A 20,084-nucleotide genomic window follows, 5' to 3' on the forward strand; every position below is an offset into this window, starting at 1 on the left:
CACCTAGCAGTGACAGCATGCTTTCTAGACCTCCCACTCGACCTCCGCTCATTACCCCCTCCGCTTCACCGCCACCGCGACCTTCGTCCTCCCAGAATGTCCTGCCTTCCCCTTCCAAACGCCAGAGAATCTCGTCACGTTCTTCCAGCATCAGACGCTCCGTCAGCGTTGCAGACACCACAGTCGATTTCCCCAAGGAACGAGAAGCGTCCATGGCACGCATGCTGGACACTTGGTCCCAACTTGCTGAACGATACTCTCGGAGGCTGGATGAAGACGACATAGTGGACATACGAACTGGCGAAATCGTCAAGGATAATGGCTTTTGGAAGACGACACGCAGGTTCAACTTTGGTGAAGCTCTTGAGCGCGATGACGCGGAAGATTTCGTTGACGATGATTCGGAGGAAGAGGAAGGCATTGACGAATTGGACGCGTTTGAAAAAGAACGCAGCTACATAGAGGATGGTTTCGCGAAAGATTTGCAGCAGAAGTTGCTCACACATGCGGACCATGGGGTTACCAATGATCTAGATGAATTTCTTGAGGCAGAACGACGTAGGAAAGATGAATACGGCAGTGATGTAGAAGAAGACGAGTTGGAACTTCCCCTTAAACATAACCGAGACTGCGGGTCACCTCTCTCTATCACGTCAGATAGCGATGTGGAGGAAGGATTGAGCGATGCCGTTGATCAGGACGCGTCCCCTTCGCGTGTACGTGGATCTCGCTGGAAAGAGCAAGAATCAGAGGACGAGTATGACGACGACGACGAACTCGATAATTGGGACCCTATTGAAGGTAGCAAGATCATTCCAGTTAGAGACTTGAGTTCGTCCCCGCAAGTAGGCGTATCCAAATCTGATGGAAATAATGTCGAAACTCCTGCCTCACATTTAACATCAACGTCTAATAAGCAACGGATGCCTGTTATTCAAATGTATACGCCACCGCCTTCACATTCCCTTCCCAATTCTTCAGATTCGGACCATGATTTTTCACCTCGTTTTTCTCCCGCTCATCATGTTCTTGGATCTTCGTATATCCCTGAAGCTAACGGCATTTCGCTGCCTTCCTCCCCTTCAAAATCTCATTCTACAGGGACTCAGTCCATTGGAGCACAAGCCCAGGCTCCAGAAATAATAGAGATCAGTGACGATGAATCTCCGGAGCACCCAAGTAGATCAACAAAATCACCGTCATCATCACCATCACCTTCTCCAGTCCGTCCACCCGTCCGCAATAGGCGTCAAAGTGTCGTGCCACAAGTCGTGATTACGACCTTACCGCCTCGACCAGCCCAAATCAAGCGCAACGCCCCGGCGACTACACTTAATACATCGAATACTATTGCGTCAACTAAGCAGACGCAAAAATCTGCAGCTTCAAGATCATCTGTGAAACCAACTCAGTCAGCTAACAGCATGAAGAAAGCTACGATTTCAGGAACGCCATCTAAACCTCCTCAGTCGGCTAAGGCTGCAAACAAAGCTGCAGCTACAGGAGCACCATCCAACTCTATTACACCGGCTAATCGTCTGAAGAAGACTACTCCTGCGACGACGCCGGCCAAGCTACCATCGATGCACAAATCAGTTCAAAAGCCCAGTAAGACTAGTGGACACGCGAAAACGAAAACCACGGTCCCACAGACAATAGCTTCAGGCCCGCACCCAGAGGATGATCAGGTTGCCCCGGACTCAACCGCATCGGACTCGCAGCATCGGGGAGTCAGCCCAGAGGCTGGAGATCAACTGACTATCCCACCATCTCCTGCCAATAGTCCGAAGGAGCCTCAAGCGAGCAAGTCGCCACCGGCAAAGCGAAAAGGTTATAAGCGTAAACGTTCCTCGTCTGTATTCGAAGTGGCAGATTCTGCAAAGGTCGAAGAGGATTTGTCGTCTCCACACAAGGCTACCTCTAAAGGTGAGACAATTTCTTACGGTAACTATCACCTTAGAACAACACTTGATGCGGTCATCTTAGGGCGGGTTCGATCTCGCACTGCAGCACCCCGTGGATCTTCTCGACGCTCTTCGTCACGATCGAGGCATTTATCTGATGATGATAACCAGCCAAGCTCAAACGAGGATATGAGCTACAAACGTCATCCACCGCGCCTTCCCTCTGCCACAGTAAATCCTCGCATACAACCCCCCTACACCCCCCATACTCCATCTCGCCACTCTGGAACGTACCCACCCTTTGCAGATACCCGAGCGCAGCAGATCATAACTCAAGCTATGCATCAACTTGCGGCCCTATTCTGGACGCCGACTCATCCAGTCCCAGCTAATCCAATGTATCCCTATCCTAGTCCCCATCATACATACCCGTCCGTTGGACCGAATTTCCTGCATTCAACCCCTGACCATCCTCACCCTTATCCATTTGCTTTTGACCCGTCATTATCAGCTGCGTCTTTACCTCCTAGTTCACCCGAACCACCTTCATCACCCATCAAACCCCGAGAGCGGCGAAAGTCTCTTGTATCAAGGAGTTATTCAAGAGGAAGAAGGGTCTCTTTTCGCGCCGACGAGATAGGCGACGAGTCCTCAGGGGGTGATGGGTCGGAATCTAAACATCACGATGATCATGGCGCGAGAAATAACTCAGTATCGAGCGAAAGGTTCTCCAGCCCTTCGCCATCGACGCGAAAGGATAAGGGAAAGGGAAAGGAAAAAGTGGACGCTCGATATGTTGTCTCGTCAGGGTCTGAACGTGAGAGTGACGAGAACACTTTCGAAAAAATCCGTAACAAAAGTGTGCGCGTCGCATCTGCGAATGCTCTGAAACCCAGAGCAGGACGTCCAACGAAAGGCAGACCACTTGCATCGGGCTCCTCGGATCCTTGTTCCTCCAAAAAACCCTCTAAATCTCGGAAAAACAGTGGAGGTTCGAAAGATCGATCATGATCATCTATGTGATATTCGGTACATAGTATGGCGGTATATCTTGTGTTTGTATGAATTTTGGGCTTGGTAGGTTACTCCTTTCCTTCGCCAGTTAGCCTACTCAAACTCAATATGTCAGTATTCAATGATGTAATTCCTTTTGGATTAGACTTTTAATTGTCATTCAGGCGATATCAAGTCGCTGACCTCCGGTATTACGGACACCTTCTGGCGCCCGACTGCCTCAAGACTGCCTCATGCCCTGTGATGCATCAGGGTCAGATGATTTGAGATCGGGAATGCCAATGTCAAAATCAGACGGACAGGAATGGAACCCCAAGTCTTCTGATTACACACAAAAGAATGTAATCTGTGAGAACTTCTGACCTGACGGAAGCCGGAACCCGAATAGCATCTCTATAGTTTCCCAAGCCCATTTCACTTCTTTCTCTATGGCATTCATACTGAAATCCTACCGCCAAGTTATTCCGTCGAGAGTTCTACAAAGAAGGACTCTCGTTCCCGTAGCTTCAAATCTTCTATCAAGCCCTCTTCCATTCTTATTTCGCCGACACATACACCAAGAGAGTTCTACCACTAAAGGTGACGATGCAGCTCCTATCAGTGTCGTAGGAAAGGGCGACCACTAAGTGTATCAGGAAATAGCGAGGCCCACAAACCAAGAGAATCTCAATTACCCGCACGATACCAAGTCGGTGGTCGTGGTCTACTCCTTATCGCTCTGGCGGCAGGCATTTGCGGTTTTGCAGCCGCTCGTTGGGACACTCGTGGCTCTCCTTCCCAATCACGCCATACTTATGGATCACCTGAAGATTTCCAAAAAGCGATTCGAGAGCTACAGGGTACGTTTAGCGCGGAGGAGGACGAAGCTGGAGACATCGTCTCAACAAATCAAGACGTGCTTCATGCACATGGTTTCTCGACCCTTGTGCACCATGAGGGTAATTATTTATTTCATTCATGGCCGGACAACACCGTAAATAATTCCGAAATGCAATAATTCGGCATTTGACTGGTAGGTATGATGCATGACGTCGTTGTGTTCCCCCGGTCGACCGAAGATGTAGTCAAGATTGTGAAGATTGCAACAAAATATAGGATGCCGATTACCCCATACTCGGGAGGTACTAATCTCGAAGGTCATACGCGTGGTGTATGTTCATGTTATTCAGTCATGATCTCTTGCCCTTCAGTTAATTGTGTTTAGCACCCTGTTGGTGGTATCTGTGTCGACCTGTCGAACATGAACAAGATAATTGAAATTCATGGTACGCAAATGCATGGTTGTATTAGCACTGAAAACTGATCGTCTAAATTCCTTCACCAGAGATGGATTCAGATCTAGTATGTCAGCCTGGGGCTGGGTGGGTAGAGATCAACCAGACCTTGAAGGACGAAGGCAAATAGCTTTTTTTATTGGCCTAGGCTGACTACTTACTCATTTTGATTTCAGGGATTCCGTTATTTGTTCCTGTAAGATAACTTGGCTCTTCCCAGTGAACTGTCTGTATAACGAAGAGATTCACCATAGCTCGATCCATCCCCGGACGCCACTATAGGTGGCATGCTGAGCACCGGATGCTCCGGCAGTATGTGGGGTTTGAAGTCTATAAGTCGACCAAGCTGATGTTGTGAATAGCAAACGCTGTCCGGTATGGTACCGCAAAGGCTGAGTGGTTCCTCAACGCCGTATGCCAAATGGTCATAGAATCTGCAGTTCGACAGTGACTGATTGTGTGTGTATCTAGACAGTAGTCCTTCCGTCGGGAGAAGTTATAAAGACGCGCAGGCGATCGCGAAAATCCTCTGCAGGACCCGACATGACAAAATTGTTCGTTGGTGCTGAGGGAACATTGGGAATAGTGACTGAGAGTGCGCTCCATTCGTCCAGGAATTTGTTGTCGATTACTTAACCCTCACAGTCACAGTTCGACTGGCTCCCGTAATGCCTACAACAGTTGCTCTAGCGAATTTTCCGGATGTTAAGAGAGCTACAGAAGCGGTAATTGAAATACTTAATCAGGGCGTTGGGATTCGTACGTAATTCCATTCCGATCATGACATACTTAAGATCATCTTTTGAACAGAATGCATCGAACTCCTGGACGACGTTTTTATGACCGCGCTTAATAAGTCGCAAACGGATATTTCGAAAAAGCCCAATTACGTAGTCAAAGACCATCTTTTCTTCAAATTCCAAGGTCCCACACCCGCATCCCTCAAAGAAACTGCTTCCATAGTAAAGAAAATTGTGGAAAAGCATGGCGGTAAGAATTTCACTATTGCGCGCAACGATGCAGAAGCGGAAGAAATGTGGAGCGACCGAAAGAACGCTCACTTTGCAGGATTGTCTATGATACCAGGAGCGAAAGGCTGGCCTACGGATGTTTGTGTTCCGATATCTAAACTACCACAGTTGGTATATGAAACAAAGAAAGATATGAAGAATATGGGATTGGTAGCACCAATTGTAGGACACGTTGGCGATGGAAATTTCCACGCTTTGCCTTTAATGACCAACGAGGAAGATTTAGAGAAGGCGAAGCAAGCGGTTCATAGGATGGTGAGGAGGGCTATTGCATTGGATGGAACGTGTACAGGAGAACACGGCGTTGGTGTCGGGAAGAAAGAGTACCTGGTGGAAGAGCTTGGGGAAGGGACGGTGGAGTTGATGAGAACTATCAAGAGGACAATTGATCCTCTGAATCTCTTCAATCCAGGAAAGGTGCGTCTCTGGTTGAGATTCTGCATTAATAGGATAAAGAATTTAGACTTTTTTCGACTCTAGTTGTATCCTGATCCTGCAACCAGCAATGTACCGAAACACTAACATTGGATATTTGGTCAGCGCCTGCCTATCTAGTACGCACTTGATGGCACGACTCGATTTCTTTTCTTCTTTCCTTCAAGGACTTGCTAACGAGACATCATGTATCAATTACTACAAAACCGTTCTGTAGTAGCATTTCTTTACGCGAGAATGCTGCCTTAGTTGAGTTGTACTTTGCATCGCCCTTAGTTTCATAGCTTCCTTTTCCCGTGAACGAACACAGCAGCCTGAGTGAGACGTAAAATGGTACACCGCCACAAGGACGGATGGGGAAATGCCGGCCCTATAAAGGAAATCTATCAGGTTATTTCCCCCACTTCAAATTGCTGATATCTGCTACTCAAATAAACCGCCATGCCGCCGGTGCGACAAGAATTCAATGCCAAAGGCCGTCAATCTACTGGAGGAAAGAGGAAGAAAGGTAAAATCAAGAAACGAAACCCGGGGGGACCAGTCAAGGATGACGACCCGAACGCTGAAATAATTGCAACTAAGAGCACGAAAGAAAAGGAACAAAGCAGACGAGAGCTACTGAAGGAGGAGGCATGTCGTGTCAGAGCTGCAATGGGCTCACTATACTGAGACGATATAAAGCTTCGTTCACAGACAGACAATTGGAGCAGCAAGAAGAAGAAACGACTCGAAAAATACATCGTAAGGCTTATATACTTGAAAGGTTACACCGAATGTGAACTGATTGTTTTTCTATAGGATAAAAAATTGAAAAAGGAGGAGCGTGTTCTTATTTTCGAGAAACTAGCGTACGTTTTGCTCTCTCAGCTATAGTGGAAAATAAGTCTAATAGATGCTAGTAAGTCTCAGCATGGCGTCGATTCATTGCTACTACAGTCTTCTTCTACCTTGGGAACAGGGAAGCCTGTGACACATCAAGAGCGTATGGAAATGGATGAAGACCTACAGGTCAAACAAATTTTGCGAGGTCGAAGTGGAAAGAGAAAGCGTGGCATTTCTGGAATTATCGATGTGGTAAATGGCGACTCAGATTCGGAGAGTGAGGACAAGGGATTGAGCGGGTCAGATACGGGCTTCGATGAATGTCGATCTATGCCACCAATACCCTCCGCCAGAGCCGAAAAAATAGACAAACCACAGAATATAGATGGCCGTCCGCTCATAACGACACCCGTGACTGTCGGAAGTGCTCTACGGAGAAATGAGGATGGCACTGTAATAGTGCCAACCGTGAAGATTCGGTCGGAAAGGGTAACGTTTCACGAAACGAGGCTTAGCCAATTCTGACAAGAAAAAATAGACTGGAATTGGGAAATGGAAGAACTCACTTCGATCAAATACTCAAAATAATGGCTCTGACGCGTCATTTAATAGTTCTGATTCTGCGTATGACTCGCTGTCAGAACATGAGGAAGACAAAAACAGCTCACTAGGAGAAAACCAAGACAGCCTAGATGAGCACGAGGCAGACGAGAATGCAGATGAGGAGGATACGAGTAGCGATGAAGCAGAGGACAGCGATGATGGCGGTCCTGGTTTAGGGGAAAGTAACCGAATAAAACCCAAGGAGCAACACCAGAAAAAAAGCAATTTCAAGGAGTGGGCGACAAAACAACTTTCAATAGCGAAGGGATATGTTTTGAGTCCTCCAATTTCGCGCAAAGAAATTCCTACATCAGAGTCCACAATAGAGCGTCCGGCAAAACGAAGGAAGGTGATTGATGTCGACAAAATGCGAGGTCCTCTTGGTGAAGAATATGCGCTGCCCGAAAGCACATTTGCCCGACGTGTACTTCAAAATGCGAGCTTACAAACTGATACGAAAGCCTATGTCAAGAGTACGACCGTCAAACGCCCTTTTGACGTCCAGGAGGCTCGCCTTATGCTCCCTGTGGTGACAGAGGAGCAGCCTATCATGGAAGCTATCATGCTAAATCCAGTCGTTATCATCTGCGGTGAAACTGGTAGCGGGAAGACAACACAAGTACCCCAATTCCTGCATGAAGCTGGCTTTGGCAATAGCGATGGTGGTCAGTGATGTCGGGTTTATCCTTTGCTACCGCTAACAGTGGAATAGATAATCCCGGAATGATTGGCATCACTCAACCACGTCGGGTTGCTGCTATTTCCATGGCTAAACGAGTTGGATACGAACTATCGCTAACTTCATCACAAGTCTCGCATCAAATTCGCTACGATGCCACAGTGTCTTCATCCACCTCCATCAAATTCATGACTGATGGTGTGCTCTTACGAGAGCTGGCCACTGATTTTTTACTGAGCAAATACTCAGTCATAATCATTGACGAGGCCCATGAGAGAAGTATCAACACTGACATTCTCATTGGAGTGTTGAGTCGTGTCATCAAGCTGCGAGAAGAGATGTGGAAAGAAGGCAAAGAAGGCACGAAGGTCTGTTGGTCAGTTCTCTATAATACATGATCATTGATGGCTTTACTTAGCCTTTACGTTTGGTCATCATGTCTGCAACACTTCGTATCAGTGATTTTTCCGAAAACAAGAGTTTATTCTCAGTGTCTCCCCCTACTGTTAATATTGCTGTCCGTCAGCATCCCGTAACTGTCCATTTCAGCCGTCGAACGCCTGCAGACTATGTTACCGAGGCTATAAAAAAGGCCTCCAAGATTCATACCCGTCTACCGCCAGGGGGGATTCTGATATTCTTAACGGGCCAAAATGAAATTACCGGAGTTTGCAGGCGACTTGAGGAGCGGTATGGACGAAAGGCTCTCAAACGCAAGCAAAAGGACCGTCTCAACCGAACATCAAGTGGAGAACAAAAGTTTCGCCAATCAGATGAAAGAACACATAAGTTAATATTGAATCCCACTCAAGGTGCTCGTTGCATTCCCTCCTCTCTACTTTTGCTGACTTTGGTATATAGCCGACGTTGAGGCAGAAGACATTGATAACGACGTTGAGGACTTTGCACCTGTGGACGAAAACTTCGATGGAGACGCGGCCGAGGAATACAGAGATGACCTAGAAAGTGAAGGCGATGAAGACCTGGACAATGAGCTGGGTATTGACACAGAAGGTACGTGGCTATCGGACAGGGTAAAGCGACATTCGTGGACGCGTCTCCTTAGTTCCTATGCACATTGTGCCCCTTTACTCTCTCTTGTCAAGCGAGAAACAGATGGACGTTTTCAATCCTCCGCCACCCGATTCTCGCTTGGTTGTTGTGGCTACCAATGTTGCTGAAACTTCTGTCACAATTCCCGGGATCAAGTATGTTGTTGATTGTGGGAGGATGAAAGAAGTACGCAGGATGAAATTATGAGGTAAATTCACACTGAAACTGGTCTTTAGCGCAGATATGATGTTGCGAATGGGATTCACGCATTCCAAATAACCTGGATATCAAAGGCATCGGCTGCTCAAAGAGCAGGTAGAGCAGGTCGGACTGGCCCAGGTCACTGTTACCGACTCTACTCTTCTGCCCTCTTTGAACATTACTTTCAACAATTCAATCCTCCCGAAATTCTTCGAGTCCCAGTTGACGCCATTGTTTTGCAGATGAAGAATATGCATATAGATGCCGTTGTCAATTTCCCCTTCCCCACTCCTCCAGATCGTTTTGCCCTCCAAAAAGCAGAAAAAGTGCTTACACACCTCGGAGCTCTGAAGAAGTCAAGTACCTTGATCTCGCAGTTAGAGCCAGTAAGTGGCCAGATCACTGATCTCGGAAGAACCATGGCATTGTTTCCCTTATCTCCCCGATACTCGCGAATGTTAGCGGCCGGCCAGCAACATCAGTGTCTCCCCTACGTTATCGCAATTGTTTCTGCTATGTCTGTTGGGGATCCATTCCTACACGAAGAAGTTGTTCAAGTTGAGGATGACGGTCAAATTTCTTCCGAGACCGAGGATGTTGCGCAGCTCTCTGGCGGGCAAGGGATGGTAACAGAAAGGAAACGGTTACGGCGGAAGGCATATTTCGAAGTTCAGCGAGTATGTTGATTCTCATCATATTTGGTTTTCAACTTATCAGTCTATCGCAGGAGCATGCATCGCTCGGAGAATTTACGAGTGATAGCTTGAAGATACTGTCAGTTGTTGGTGCTTATGAGTATCACGGAGGGGCTGGTACATTTTGTTCTGATCACTTCGTCAGGCTGAAGGTATGCTGCTTATATAAACCAAAGCTCCTTCATCTTATCATTCTCGACAGGCCATGGAGGAGATACACAAACTTCGGGTGCAGCTTACTAACATAGTGCAAATGTATTTCCCAACTACAAACGTTCAATTCACGTCCAAGCTACCACCGCCTAATAAAATTCAGGTTAGCAGGTTTCACGTAGTCCTCGTAGAATGGTGGTCATCCTTTCACAGATCAAAGTCCTGAAACAGCTCATATGCGCGGCCTTCATAGATCAAGTCGCTGTTCGCAAAGATCTTGTCAGCCACCATGACCCTTCAAGCGGTTCACAGTACAGTAATAGTCATGGTGTACCCTATCGAGCTGTTGGAATCTCTGAGGACGTTTTCCTTCATCCATCGTCGGTCTTGTGGAATCTGCCACCACCAAATTATATCGTCTTCCAGGAGGTCGTCAGAACGACGCGAGTATTTGTCAAAGGTACGCGTCTAATCTTGTTTGTATGGAACTCGTATCACTTTCTTTCGCAGGCTTAACGGCCGTTAATCCTGCTTGGTTGTCCTCTCTTTCGAGGGCCACACCTCTTTGCACATACTCCAAGCCATTCAGAGGAGCTAATGACGTGCTTATGGTGATACCTCGGTATGGTCCGGATGGCTGGGAATTGCCTGCAGTGAAAGCAGAAGGGCATCTATAAAGCTGATAATCTATTATGATACATATCGGTTAAATCTCATTTATAAGTTACAAGGTATCATAAGGTTATTATGCATCATCCTGATCCACTTTAACGCATATCTTTTGAGGATGCTGTATCACGTTTTCTTATTCTTGGGTATAAAGATATTAGGTGCCTTTTTCGGGCGCTTTATAGGTGGTGGTGCCGGACGCTTGACGTTCTCTTGCTTGGTCGATAACGAGTCTTCGGCTGGTCTCTTGACTCCTATGACCTGCGATTTCTGAGGTTCGTTATTCACATCGCTGTTAACGGAAGCACTATTTGTAGGTAGTTTGGTGGTCGAAGATGGTTTGCTAGGCTGCACGTCTTTGAGTTCTTTAGGCTTGAATAAATCTGGTAAAGACTGAGGTATTTCTTCGGTGATTGACTTCGGTGATTTGGGGCCATGCCTGTTGTTCGATGTAGAGATTGGTTTGATGAAGTAGGTATGATCTGCCTAGGTCACCGAACTCAGTTTTCGAATCGTGAGCAGGACTTAGACATACTTCAACCAAGCGCGAGCGACCTCTTGCGTCACCGACAATTCTGCGCCAATTGGGATCACTCCTTTCCAGAGTGGCCGCGTTTCCGAGAATATACAGGGAGGATTTCGCCCGCGTTAAAGCAACATTCATGCGTCGAACGTCTAACGAGAGCTTAAATAAGAAGAATGAAGGGAGAAATTGACTTCTTACCCGATAAGAAGCCGACCGTCTGCAGGCCCGGGCCTGCTCGAACACAAGACAGAATGATAATATCCTTTTCCTGTCCTTGAAACCCATCAACAGTGTTGAAATCAACGCGACTAAGTATCTCCTTCCCGAATCGCTGTTCAAATTGGCGCTTGAGCTCGGCAATTTGAGCTCTATACATGGACACGATTCCGACGCGGTAATCAATGTCACTCATGTCTTGACCATACTCACGCCGAAGTCGATTAAAGAGCGCTACAGCAACATGGCATTCCGCTAAATTCTTGATTGAGTGCCTGCTCATTTCCTCAAGACCTTTGGATACATTGAAGAATTTGTAAATTCCGAAATGGGCATTCTTATGCCACGGCTGGGCTGTTTTTTCGGCCATGCTTGGACCATCATTGAGTCTGCCTTGGTAAAAGACTGAGCTTGGTAGTTGGCTGATTTCGGGGTGCATGCGATACTGGATACTAGACCAGGGTTTAGAGAGCTAAGGAGCGAGAAACAGGGGTAGTTTACCTTAAGAGGTGGACGGCGTCAGGTTGGGATCTCTGCATTCGGACAAATAGTGATTGGTTGTATCGGTATTTTGACGCCTTAAAAAAGGTCAGATGTCTGTATTATACAATGATCAATGCGTACCTCTTGCGAAAGGACTGTGGGTGGTAGTTGCTGGGGATCTCCGACTAAGATACAACGCTGGCAACTATATTTGAGGGGAATAAGGGTGCTAAGTTCAATGGCCTGAGCGGATTCATCGACAATGATCATGTCAAAATCGAGCCGCTCGATAATTTCATGGCCAGCACCCGATAACGTCGAGCAAATCACATCAGCTTCGAGAAGAATTTTTTGTCGTGTTGATCGCCGTAGAGCGTCTAGGGTTCGTGAAGCTGATTTTTGTTCATCTTTGAGGCGATCCATGCGGCCAGCGAGGCTTGATCTGCGCGCATTCAACTGAGCAATTTCTGATTGGATGGTGGCGAGCTGGGCTGTGTTCGGATCTTCTTCGAGTTTCCTGTGCAGCTGATCCTTCTTAACCCTGATTCCTTCGAGTTCTTTTCGTATTGTTATGATTTCTGCACTACTGTCACTGCTATTCGGAGGATCAATCTCCAGGTCAACTAAATGGTCAAGTGAAACGTCCTTGACCGAGGAGTTCATCGACTGTTCAGTACCGATACGGACCACTTTGATAGCCTCTCCACGCTTTTCGGGCCCTCTGTAACCATCCTTGATACGACGTGCTATTTCATCAATTGCGGCATTACTCGGTGCACACAGCAGCACCTTGGGCAGCGGCGGCCGCTCAGGAGGGGGCCCCTTGCCAATCTGTATATGAACAGCTGGTCTGTTTCTCTTAGAAAGGGCCAACGAGACTAGACCACAGATTGTCGATGTCTTTCCGGTTCCTGGTGGCCTTCACCGCATCAGCGCTTGATTAATTTGAACGATCAACATGCTCACCCTTGTATCAGAGAAAATCCATTAGTTGCCATACTTTTCAAAATTGCTATTGCCTGAGGTTCATTGATATTGAAATCAGACATAGTCTTTCGAATTTCTTGTTTATTGGAAAGTTCAACGTTTTGTAGACGGGGTCGGAGTATAGTGTTGACGAAGTCGTAGTAGGGTAATGATTGGAGTGCAGCATACTCCCGGTGGAGAGTGCTCAAGCTGATTCCAGTTAAGTGTCTATTAAGCTGATTCTGTCACGGAAGTAACATACCTGAACACTTTACTTATCCTCCACGACGTGGATATTTGAAGACCAGGATCCCTTGCACCATCTTTCAAGTAGCAGCGTAAAGAAGCTTGAACTCCCTGATAGTTAGACGTGAAGCTTTTTGTTTTTGCCATGACACCATCGTTAGTGTGTGGGTTCCGAAGTAGAACTACATCTGTCTCCTGGGAAAGGTAATAATCCTTTCGGACATTACTTTCATAAACGATATCAAGCTCGAGCCATTCATCTGCGTATTGCTTAGATGTAATCTTGCATTCCAACGTTTCTTGTGGCTCATCTTTTGCCTGTACGATCTGTGCCCAGCACTCTAACATGAGAAGAGGTTCAAAAACGCGGCGATAGTGGTTGAGGTCCATGAAGATATCGGGTATGGGGTCGAGTTTCGTCTCGAACCCGGGGGGCATCGGCCCATCGTGGTCATAGTTCCATGAAAGCAAAGTGCGGTGAAGGCCAGAGATATCAGGCCTCATCCGCTTTTTCGCTCTTTGAGCTTCTTCACGTTGCTTGAAGCGAACCATTCTGATATCCTCCGCCATAGACGCTGTCGGAAGAATTTTGATTTGCTTACGCTCAACCGCTTTCCTGATCTTGGGAGATTTAGCGAACTTCTTCGCAAGACTCGCAAGGCCACCAGCGGGAGCATCCGATTCAGATCCATCAGATTCAGAAGAGCTTTCTGAAGCCAATGCTGTTCCGGCTTCGTTTTTGTAGCGCGCTTTTTCCGTTGGTCGTCGATTGAAGACTTGTTTCTCGACAGCGGAGGAAAGAGTGAGGTCGGACTTCCCAGGCATGGAGAGGGCTGCCACGTTCCGATTCCCTTTCACCCCGTCCTTTTCACTAAGAGAGTTGGCGATTGTAGGCTTGGTCTGTTTTTGCTTGAGAATAGACTGCTTTTCAGCCTTTATCTCTTTTCGCAAAGATAAAGAAGAGTCCGGTCGTTTCGTCGGCTCGTGGATAGAAATTTTCTCCTTCACCAGTTTATGAGACTTTTTGAACGTCTGTTCCGAGATGATCTTGATCTCATCTTCATCGGTATAAACGGCGAGAGCTTCCTCGAGAGCCGTTATACGAGACGTATCGAGCCGGCTACGTGTGTGATTGATGTCTTTGCGAGCAGAATCGACGTATTTCGTTAACTTTGAGAGTGCAGCTTCACAAGGCCGAATTCCTGTTTTACGAAAGAGGTCGAGCAGGGATTGAAGGAGGGAGAACGACTGATGGAGAAGCTCTTCATCGGTCAGCCGTAACCACCTCGTCAACTCGGTAAGAACATCCTGGAAGCTACTGATCATCTTCTGCCCTGTCTCGGATAACCTGTCCACTGCAACACTCGCTGTTCCTGTGCTTCGACCTTGCTGCCGCCGATTAAATGCGTTTGCCGCACTTTCAATAACTTGCCACTGAGCTAACATATCGCGTCCAAAGATGAGGGCATCTCGCATCCACTCTACCATCTCTTCATTATCAAAGTAGATCGACCACGCGGGCGTACGCTTGAAAATGACGGCAATAGCTTTTGACATCAAAACCCATAGTTCAATCATTCGCGAAGCGGGGCCGTGAATGTCATCACATCGTAAAAATTGAGGTCGACGAAGAAGCCCACCAGCTCCGGAGCAAAGAGCCTCAATGACATCAGTGAAACACTGAACCAGTGACTTTGACAGAGAACAAGCCTCGGGCACGGTTGGTGCATAAGCACAAAACCTATTGAGGAACTCCACGAGTCCATCGATAGACGGATCCGGAAGGTTATCCAATAGGGCACGAATACATTCCAAACGACCGTCGACATCGAAGGCTTGGCCAACAAGAGTCGTGGCAGTGGTGCGAAGGTCATCAACGGGAGAGAGTAGGAGAAGGAGTACAGCCTTGCCAACCTTGGGACGTCGGAGGACGTCGGAGAGCTGTGAGGACGTGCTGAGATCTGCGAAGTTCCTGACAGCATCCAGGTAACCGGCGCGATGTGCGGACAATGCGGAGTTTATCGCAGTCACCACAGCACCACCATTTGCATATGCTTTTCCAATGTTGGTGGCTGATGAAAGCGACCCAAAGGTACTCTCATTCAAAACATTGATATGAGAAAGTTCAGACACGAGTATAAGAACCCTTGCAAGGCCATCTGGATCTTGACGATGAATTGACTGGTAAACTTTGGGCCACAACCCAGTGCGAATAGATAATGCCGAGATTTGATTGGGTGGCTTCTTCAGCACGATAAGACCGAGGAGCCGGCATGCCTCTGTGATGGTAAACGACGTCTGCTGAACGTCTGAAAGCAGGATTCCATCTAGAAGATCCCTGAGAGCATGACGGGCTCGCGACCATTGGGGTTTATCGTAATCACGATGAAACGCTATACGAGTCAAAGTGTTGGCATGGATGTCCATCACAGACAGTAGAGCTTCCTTAGCCTTCGTATCAGATTGCCCACTCGCCTTTGCGAGAATGGAAGAGAGAAACTAAAGATTAAATTAATTGATGGGCGCGTCGAGGTAGTATGTACACTCACACGCGCCGCCGATTCAAGTATATGCGACCGTGCATCTCCGAACCTTTCATGCTGCAGCTCCTCGAGAAGAAAATCGGATATTTTTGCTACAACAGTGTCGTAGATAGCTTCAATCTTTTGGACAGAGTGGAAATATTCGAATATCCAAGACAAATAACGAGATTTCCCATTTGCTGAACCACTACTATCTGGTTTTTGCAAAAGGTTGCCAAAAGCAGAGTTGTTCTTGATGACATCGAAAACGGTAATAGGGTACTCGGACGGTTCATTTTCCCAGAAAGATGCCTCGAGGCGTTTAAGTAGAAAGTTGAAGCAGTACAGTATCTCAACAAAGTCTAAAGACGTTCGATTTTAAGCAAATATACATCGATAAAAAGTGGAAAACGCACGGATATCAGTATCACTCAGATGAAGCGTCACCAGCTTGCGGATGTCAACCTTGCAGCGGTTGTTTCGTTTTAAATATTCAACAGGGACAAAACGCAAGGCCGAGTTCAAACCTGCCCAGATCTCAGGAGTATTCTGGGCGAAATGAAGGGATGAGAAGGGTCCAGACGAAGATCCTGGGGAATCCCGGGATGTGACACAATAAACAAGAGCCTCGAGGGCCTTCATATGGCTCTCTGTGAAATTATCGGCAGCGATTGGGCCCGATGGACAATGCGATAATTGGGAAATTGCCCACTGTCGCACAGCCGAGGTTCCCTCAACAAGTAAAATAAACACCCCAGGGGGGACTATTGCAGTGGGCCAATCTTGGAAGATGGCGCGGGGAGGTATAGAGCTAATGATGTTTTGGATGCGGGGATCTGAAAAGATGGCCCAATTGGACATTATACGAAGTACAATGGGGGCAGGAATATCCGAGAGAGTCTGAGTCATTGGATATGAATTTGCAGAAGTAATGCCAAACCGTTCGAGTGACTTTAACATCTGTTCAACATCCCAAGAGTCAAAAGTTGTCCAAAAGTTGTCCATTATTGCAGAAGAAAATTTGGCAAAATATCTGATTACGCGTTGTGTGAGCTTACCAAAAGATGTAGAAATTCCTGGAACTTACGTCATTCTCGAAGTCCTTTTGACCTCTTCAAAAGCAACAATACAATCACAACACCCAACAAAGCAAGTATTTAAATGACCTCGCCATGTCTCAGCCTCTGACCCGTCGTAGGCGAACAACCTCAGAAGAAATGATGCGGCTCCAATTGTCGTTGAGCTTGCACGTTGACAAAACCAATGCAACTTGCCATCTGCGTCTTTGGATACGGCCAGCAAATAGTTGTAGATTCGCCCTAGAATTTGGTCTGTCACGCCAGTATTGTCAACGGGATCGTCGCGCAGGTGTTCGAGGAGTTTCGGAATGTCTTTATTTTCCATGTGGAAAAAACAACGCCTCGAACCGAGTTAAAGAAGAAAAGGCGAGAAGAACAAGGCGCTGGATTGAACAAGGGATGAGAAAGGCGACGGTCCTGCTTCCGTCCAGTAAATTGAAGCTTAATTGAAAGAGCGAGTACTAGAAACGACAGGAACGCGTGAAGTCACAGCCCTAATTAAACTTCCACGTGACCGATTCGTCCGTCTGGCCTTAGTGTGGCCCTGTTTGCCAAAGGTGCATGACTTGGCGAGCGCTGGGTAAGGCCTGGGTTGAGCCTGGGTCGTGCGCCGTCATATATTACGCAATATGTAAGCTGTGGCTGTGCTGGCCGGTGATTGCCGGTTGACATTGTGATCTCAGTGAGGTTTATAAATGGGAAGGAGCCTGCGGTCCTGCAATCTGGAACCTTTCGCTAGCAAACATGGACATTAACAGTCTTGAAAAGCTCAATGACTTGTTGGATAGAGAACTAGAGATACGAGAAGTACGTTCCTTATTATTCTCGAGCGCACGACATTAGCATTGACTTTGCTTCACAGAAAATAAAGGAGCAGGTCAATGAATTCGATAAGACGACACGTACTATGTCTGGCATTCTCAACAAAGTCCATTCTACGCCTTTAATTGAGCGTTAGTTTTGACTTTTTCCACTGAATGTCAGGGGACATAAATCATACCGCTCAAGAACCCCCTTAGTTCCACCTCTCCTCGATTCTGTTCAGCCAGTGTTCCAATCCTGTCGAGCGACTATATCCCAACTGGCTTCTATTATTCCCGAAAACCAGTTCTGGCGCTGGAAAGACCTATGGGTTCATTCTTTGCGGACAGCCGTCTTTGCGGTCGCCCTGGTTGAATATCTGAAATCTCGAGATCTGGTTTCATTGCAACAAGTCTCTGATACACTCGGCTGTAAGGAACTCGTTATCATTATGAACTTGATTCAAATTAAATCGCTTCTGAATCACTCAGTCAAAGCAGAATGGGCTGATCGCATAACATTGCCTGTGGAGGATTATTTGCTTGGCTTGATTAGCCTGGTCAACGACCTCGTACGGTCGTTAGCAGTATATGTCGGAACAACTGGACTCATTTTTTCCATTTTTTTCATTAGTCACGTCTGGCAGTCAATAGTGTTACTCTTGGTAATTTTGAAGAGCCAATCAAAATTTCGATTTTCGCCAAAGACCTGTTTGCAGGATTTGCGATGGTGAATCGTAATCTCAATGAGTTTGGTTTTCGGCCATTCTTTGGCTGACAAAAATCTGCACAGTTAAACCTCAAAAACGATGTTTTACGGAGGCGTTTTGATAGCCTGAAGTACGACATTAAAAAAATAGAGGAAGGTGAATCATTTTGCGGACTTGAATCCAGAAGAGACATTAACTCAATACATCAGTCGTGTATGATGTATCCTTGCGAAAGCTCACTAAGTCGGCACCGTAGAATTTTCTACGACCGTATCACGTATTTCTTGTACTACTTGCTACTTTCAAAATTCTGTGGGTATCGGCGCCACTGGCACACGGAGCCAAATGCCTCCAAACGCGTGCGGAGTCTGAAAGTACAAGGTTGAATATGGTAATATGGGCATACTTACATCAACCATCTTAGCGTCCAGTTTCACGCTATTTATGCTTGGACAACGGTGTTGGTACTGGCACGTTGCTTCGTGAAATCAAGTATACATGGACAAGCGTCGAGGTATAACTAGGCCGGCTACTTCAGAGGGTACGTTTTAATCCAAAGCCTCTTGATTCTCCTCGTTCTTTTGTCGGTGATTGAAATGACGCTGTCACGTTTCCACTGCTTGCCTTATTCGACTTTGATTCGTTTGGCTCACGAAATTCAAACATACAGAAGTAGACTACTGGACGCAAGCCGCGGAAGCCATTAGGGCTGTAACCAATCAGTATCCAATCAGCACAACGACGGAGACTATTGGAAAAGTCAATAGAATGATATCTGCTTGGCCCACTGATGACACACTGCCTGCAGAAGGTTTTGATGCTGTTAGGCAAACCTACAAGAAACTTTCTCATGGCCTTCATGAGATCGCAGATGTGGCAGCTGGGGAAGAAAAGTGGGTGACTTTCCTCCACTCGCAACTCCGACAAGTTGTTCAGACGACTACAGAGCCCTCGATGATGCCATTGAGCGTGTTGAAATATTAATAGCACTCAGAAAAGCACCTGCCGAAATGCAAGGTAAGACGGGTCGTCAAGGCTGATGTTTCTCCGGTTTGACAACCATTTAGAGAAGAGAAATAAACGGCCACGATCTCCTTCCGGAAACCTAAATTCCTCGGGGCTTAACCTAATGAAGAACTCTATAACAATCCCTGCAAGAGGGTCCGTAGGACCGAGTGGTGTCAGCCAACGCGACTTGAAATTCAAGAAGGATGGAAGGCCCGACAGATCACCTCTGCAAGCAGGCCGCAAAGTAGCCTTTCACCCGCCTCCTAGCAAGGGGGCTGGTAATGATACTGATGAAAATACTTGGATTCTGGCACTCGTCACCAAGTACATATCTAGCACTAAATATGAAGTACAAGACGCTGAGCCACAAGAGGATGGCCAACCAGGCGTGTATGTTCTTCCTCGTACAAGTCGCTTTTATAATTGACATTTCTCCAGAACATATACCACACATATAAAGTCTATCATACCATTGCCTGATCCAAATGCTGGACCCGGAAGCCCGGAGCACGTCAACTCGTACCAAGAATTTCCTGCGGGTTGTACAGTAATGGCCTTATATCCCGACACCAGTTGCTTCTATCGGGCTGAGGTTATTGCAACGCCGAAGGAGATGCAGGGCGGTCGAGTAAGGAGAGCTGTTCCTATCACGAAAAATTGCTAATGATACAACCAGAGTTTACCGTCCTCCAAGTACATGCCCACATACAAACTGAAGTTCGAAGATGATGATAACCAGGAACACACAGTCGCAGCGCAGTGGGTAGTTGAATGGCCCGGGGCATGAGATTGGCATGAATGGTGGTTGATCTATTATGGTTTGTAACTTATTAGAATCTTTTTGTGTCTGAACATATGTATTTAACAAACTAAAGTGTACATTACTTGATAGGAAGCGAAGTAAGAGTGTTTGAACCAACAGAGTACTGCTATGAATGTGTCTAACGTTGGCCGAAGAAAGTCTGGGTCTGAAGGTGGAACTTAAAGGAGTGACG

General features: G+C 46.9%; 6 protein-coding genes across 6 annotated transcripts; 5 read left to right on the top strand and 1 right to left on the bottom strand.

The window, feature by feature from the left end:
• Nucleotides 1-17: 17 nt before the first annotated feature.
• Nucleotides 18-2,915, top strand: AGABI2DRAFT_119508 (hypothetical protein; the record flags this gene model as incomplete). The annotated part of the gene is made up of 1 exon (XM_006462598.1): nt 18-2,915. One exon carries the CDS (start codon nt 18-20, stop codon nt 2,913-2,915), a length of 2,898 nt encoding a protein of 965 aa, XP_006462661.1.
• Nucleotides 2,916-3,939: 1,024 nt separating this feature from the next.
• AGABI2DRAFT_186545 (hypothetical protein) lies at nt 3,940-5,703 on the top strand (the record flags this gene model as incomplete). The annotated part of the gene is made up of 9 exons (XM_006462599.1): nt 3,940-4,068; nt 4,123-4,183; nt 4,243-4,314; nt 4,369-4,388; nt 4,447-4,504; nt 4,555-4,604; nt 4,664-4,787; nt 4,838-4,951; nt 5,003-5,703. 9 exons carry the CDS (start codon nt 3,940-3,942, stop codon nt 5,701-5,703), a joined length of 1,329 nt encoding a protein of 442 aa, XP_006462662.1.
• Nucleotides 5,704-6,558: 855 nt separating this feature from the next.
• On the top strand, nt 6,559-10,980 carry AGABI2DRAFT_207176 (hypothetical protein). Its single transcript, XM_006462600.1, has 11 exons — nt 6,559-6,969; nt 7,019-7,748; nt 7,796-8,130; nt 8,181-8,574; nt 8,624-8,776; nt 8,829-9,001; nt 9,052-9,693; nt 9,744-9,863; nt 9,914-10,027; nt 10,078-10,324; nt 10,375-10,980. The coding sequence occupies exons 1-11, from the start codon at nt 6,643-6,645 to the stop codon at nt 10,539-10,541; spliced, it is 3,402 nt and encodes a 1,133-aa protein (XP_006462663.1). The 5' UTR covers nt 6,559-6,642; the 3' UTR covers nt 10,542-10,980.
• Nucleotides 10,901-16,896, bottom strand: AGABI2DRAFT_72010 (hypothetical protein; the record flags this gene model as incomplete). The annotated part of the gene is made up of 9 exons (XM_006462601.1): nt 10,901-11,208; nt 11,258-11,727; nt 11,777-11,853; nt 11,900-12,677; nt 12,725-12,934; nt 12,987-15,469; nt 15,520-15,854; nt 15,909-16,525; nt 16,580-16,896. 9 exons carry the CDS (start codon nt 16,894-16,896, stop codon nt 10,901-10,903), a joined length of 5,595 nt encoding a protein of 1,864 aa, XP_006462664.1.
• Nucleotides 16,897-17,315: 419 nt separating this feature from the next.
• On the top strand, nt 17,316-18,376 carry AGABI2DRAFT_224180 (hypothetical protein; the record flags this gene model as incomplete). Its single annotated transcript, XM_006462602.1, has 7 exons — nt 17,316-17,378; nt 17,434-17,524; nt 17,591-17,803; nt 17,864-17,943; nt 18,006-18,101; nt 18,165-18,237; nt 18,291-18,376. The coding sequence occupies 7 exons, from the start codon at nt 17,316-17,318 to the stop codon at nt 18,335-18,337; spliced, it is 663 nt and encodes a 220-aa protein (XP_006462665.1). The 3' UTR covers nt 18,338-18,376.
• Nucleotides 18,377-18,511: 135 nt separating this feature from the next.
• AGABI2DRAFT_193774 (hypothetical protein) lies at nt 18,512-19,978 on the top strand. The gene is made up of 6 exons (XM_006462603.1): nt 18,512-18,622; nt 18,752-18,974; nt 19,028-19,098; nt 19,149-19,479; nt 19,528-19,717; nt 19,766-19,978. Exons 1-6 carry the CDS (start codon nt 18,580-18,582, stop codon nt 19,874-19,876), a joined length of 969 nt encoding a protein of 322 aa, XP_006462666.1. The 5' UTR covers nt 18,512-18,579; the 3' UTR covers nt 19,877-19,978.
• The last annotated feature ends 106 nt before the right edge of the window (nt 19,979-20,084 follow it).

This window comes from Agaricus bisporus (genome assembly GCF_000300575.1).
Source record: "Agaricus bisporus var. bisporus H97 unplaced genomic scaffold AGABI2scaffold_7, whole genome shotgun sequence".
Lineage (NCBI taxonomy): Eukaryota > Fungi > Basidiomycota > Agaricomycetes > Agaricales > Agaricaceae > Agaricus > Agaricus bisporus.

What these genes read in the sequence shown, in the direction of transcription:
- AGABI2DRAFT_207176 (XM_006462600.1), top strand. Translation starts at nt 6,643, where the DNA reads ATGGAAATGGATGAAGACCTACAGGTCAAACAAATTTTGCGAGGTCGA. An exon ending in TGAAGATTCGGTCGGAAAGG is followed by an intron (nt 6,970 to 7,018) that starts GTAACGTTTCAC and finishes AAGAAAAAATAG; the next exon opens with ACTGGAATTGGGAAATGGAA. An exon ending in AAGGCAAAGAAGGCACGAAG is followed by an intron (nt 8,131 to 8,180) that starts GTCTGTTGGTCA and finishes GGCTTTACTTAG; the next exon opens with CCTTTACGTTTGGTCATCAT.
- AGABI2DRAFT_193774 (XM_006462603.1), top strand. Translation starts at nt 18,580, where the DNA reads ATGGACAAGCGTCGAGGTATAACTAGGCCGGCTACTTCAGAGG. An exon ending in GTGGCAGCTGGGGAAGAAAA is followed by an intron (nt 18,975 to 19,027) that starts GTGGGTGACTTT and finishes AGACGACTACAG; the next exon opens with AGCCCTCGATGATGCCATTG. An exon ending in GAGGATGGCCAACCAGGCGT is followed by an intron (nt 19,480 to 19,527) that starts GTATGTTCTTCC and finishes ACATTTCTCCAG; the next exon opens with AACATATACCACACATATAA.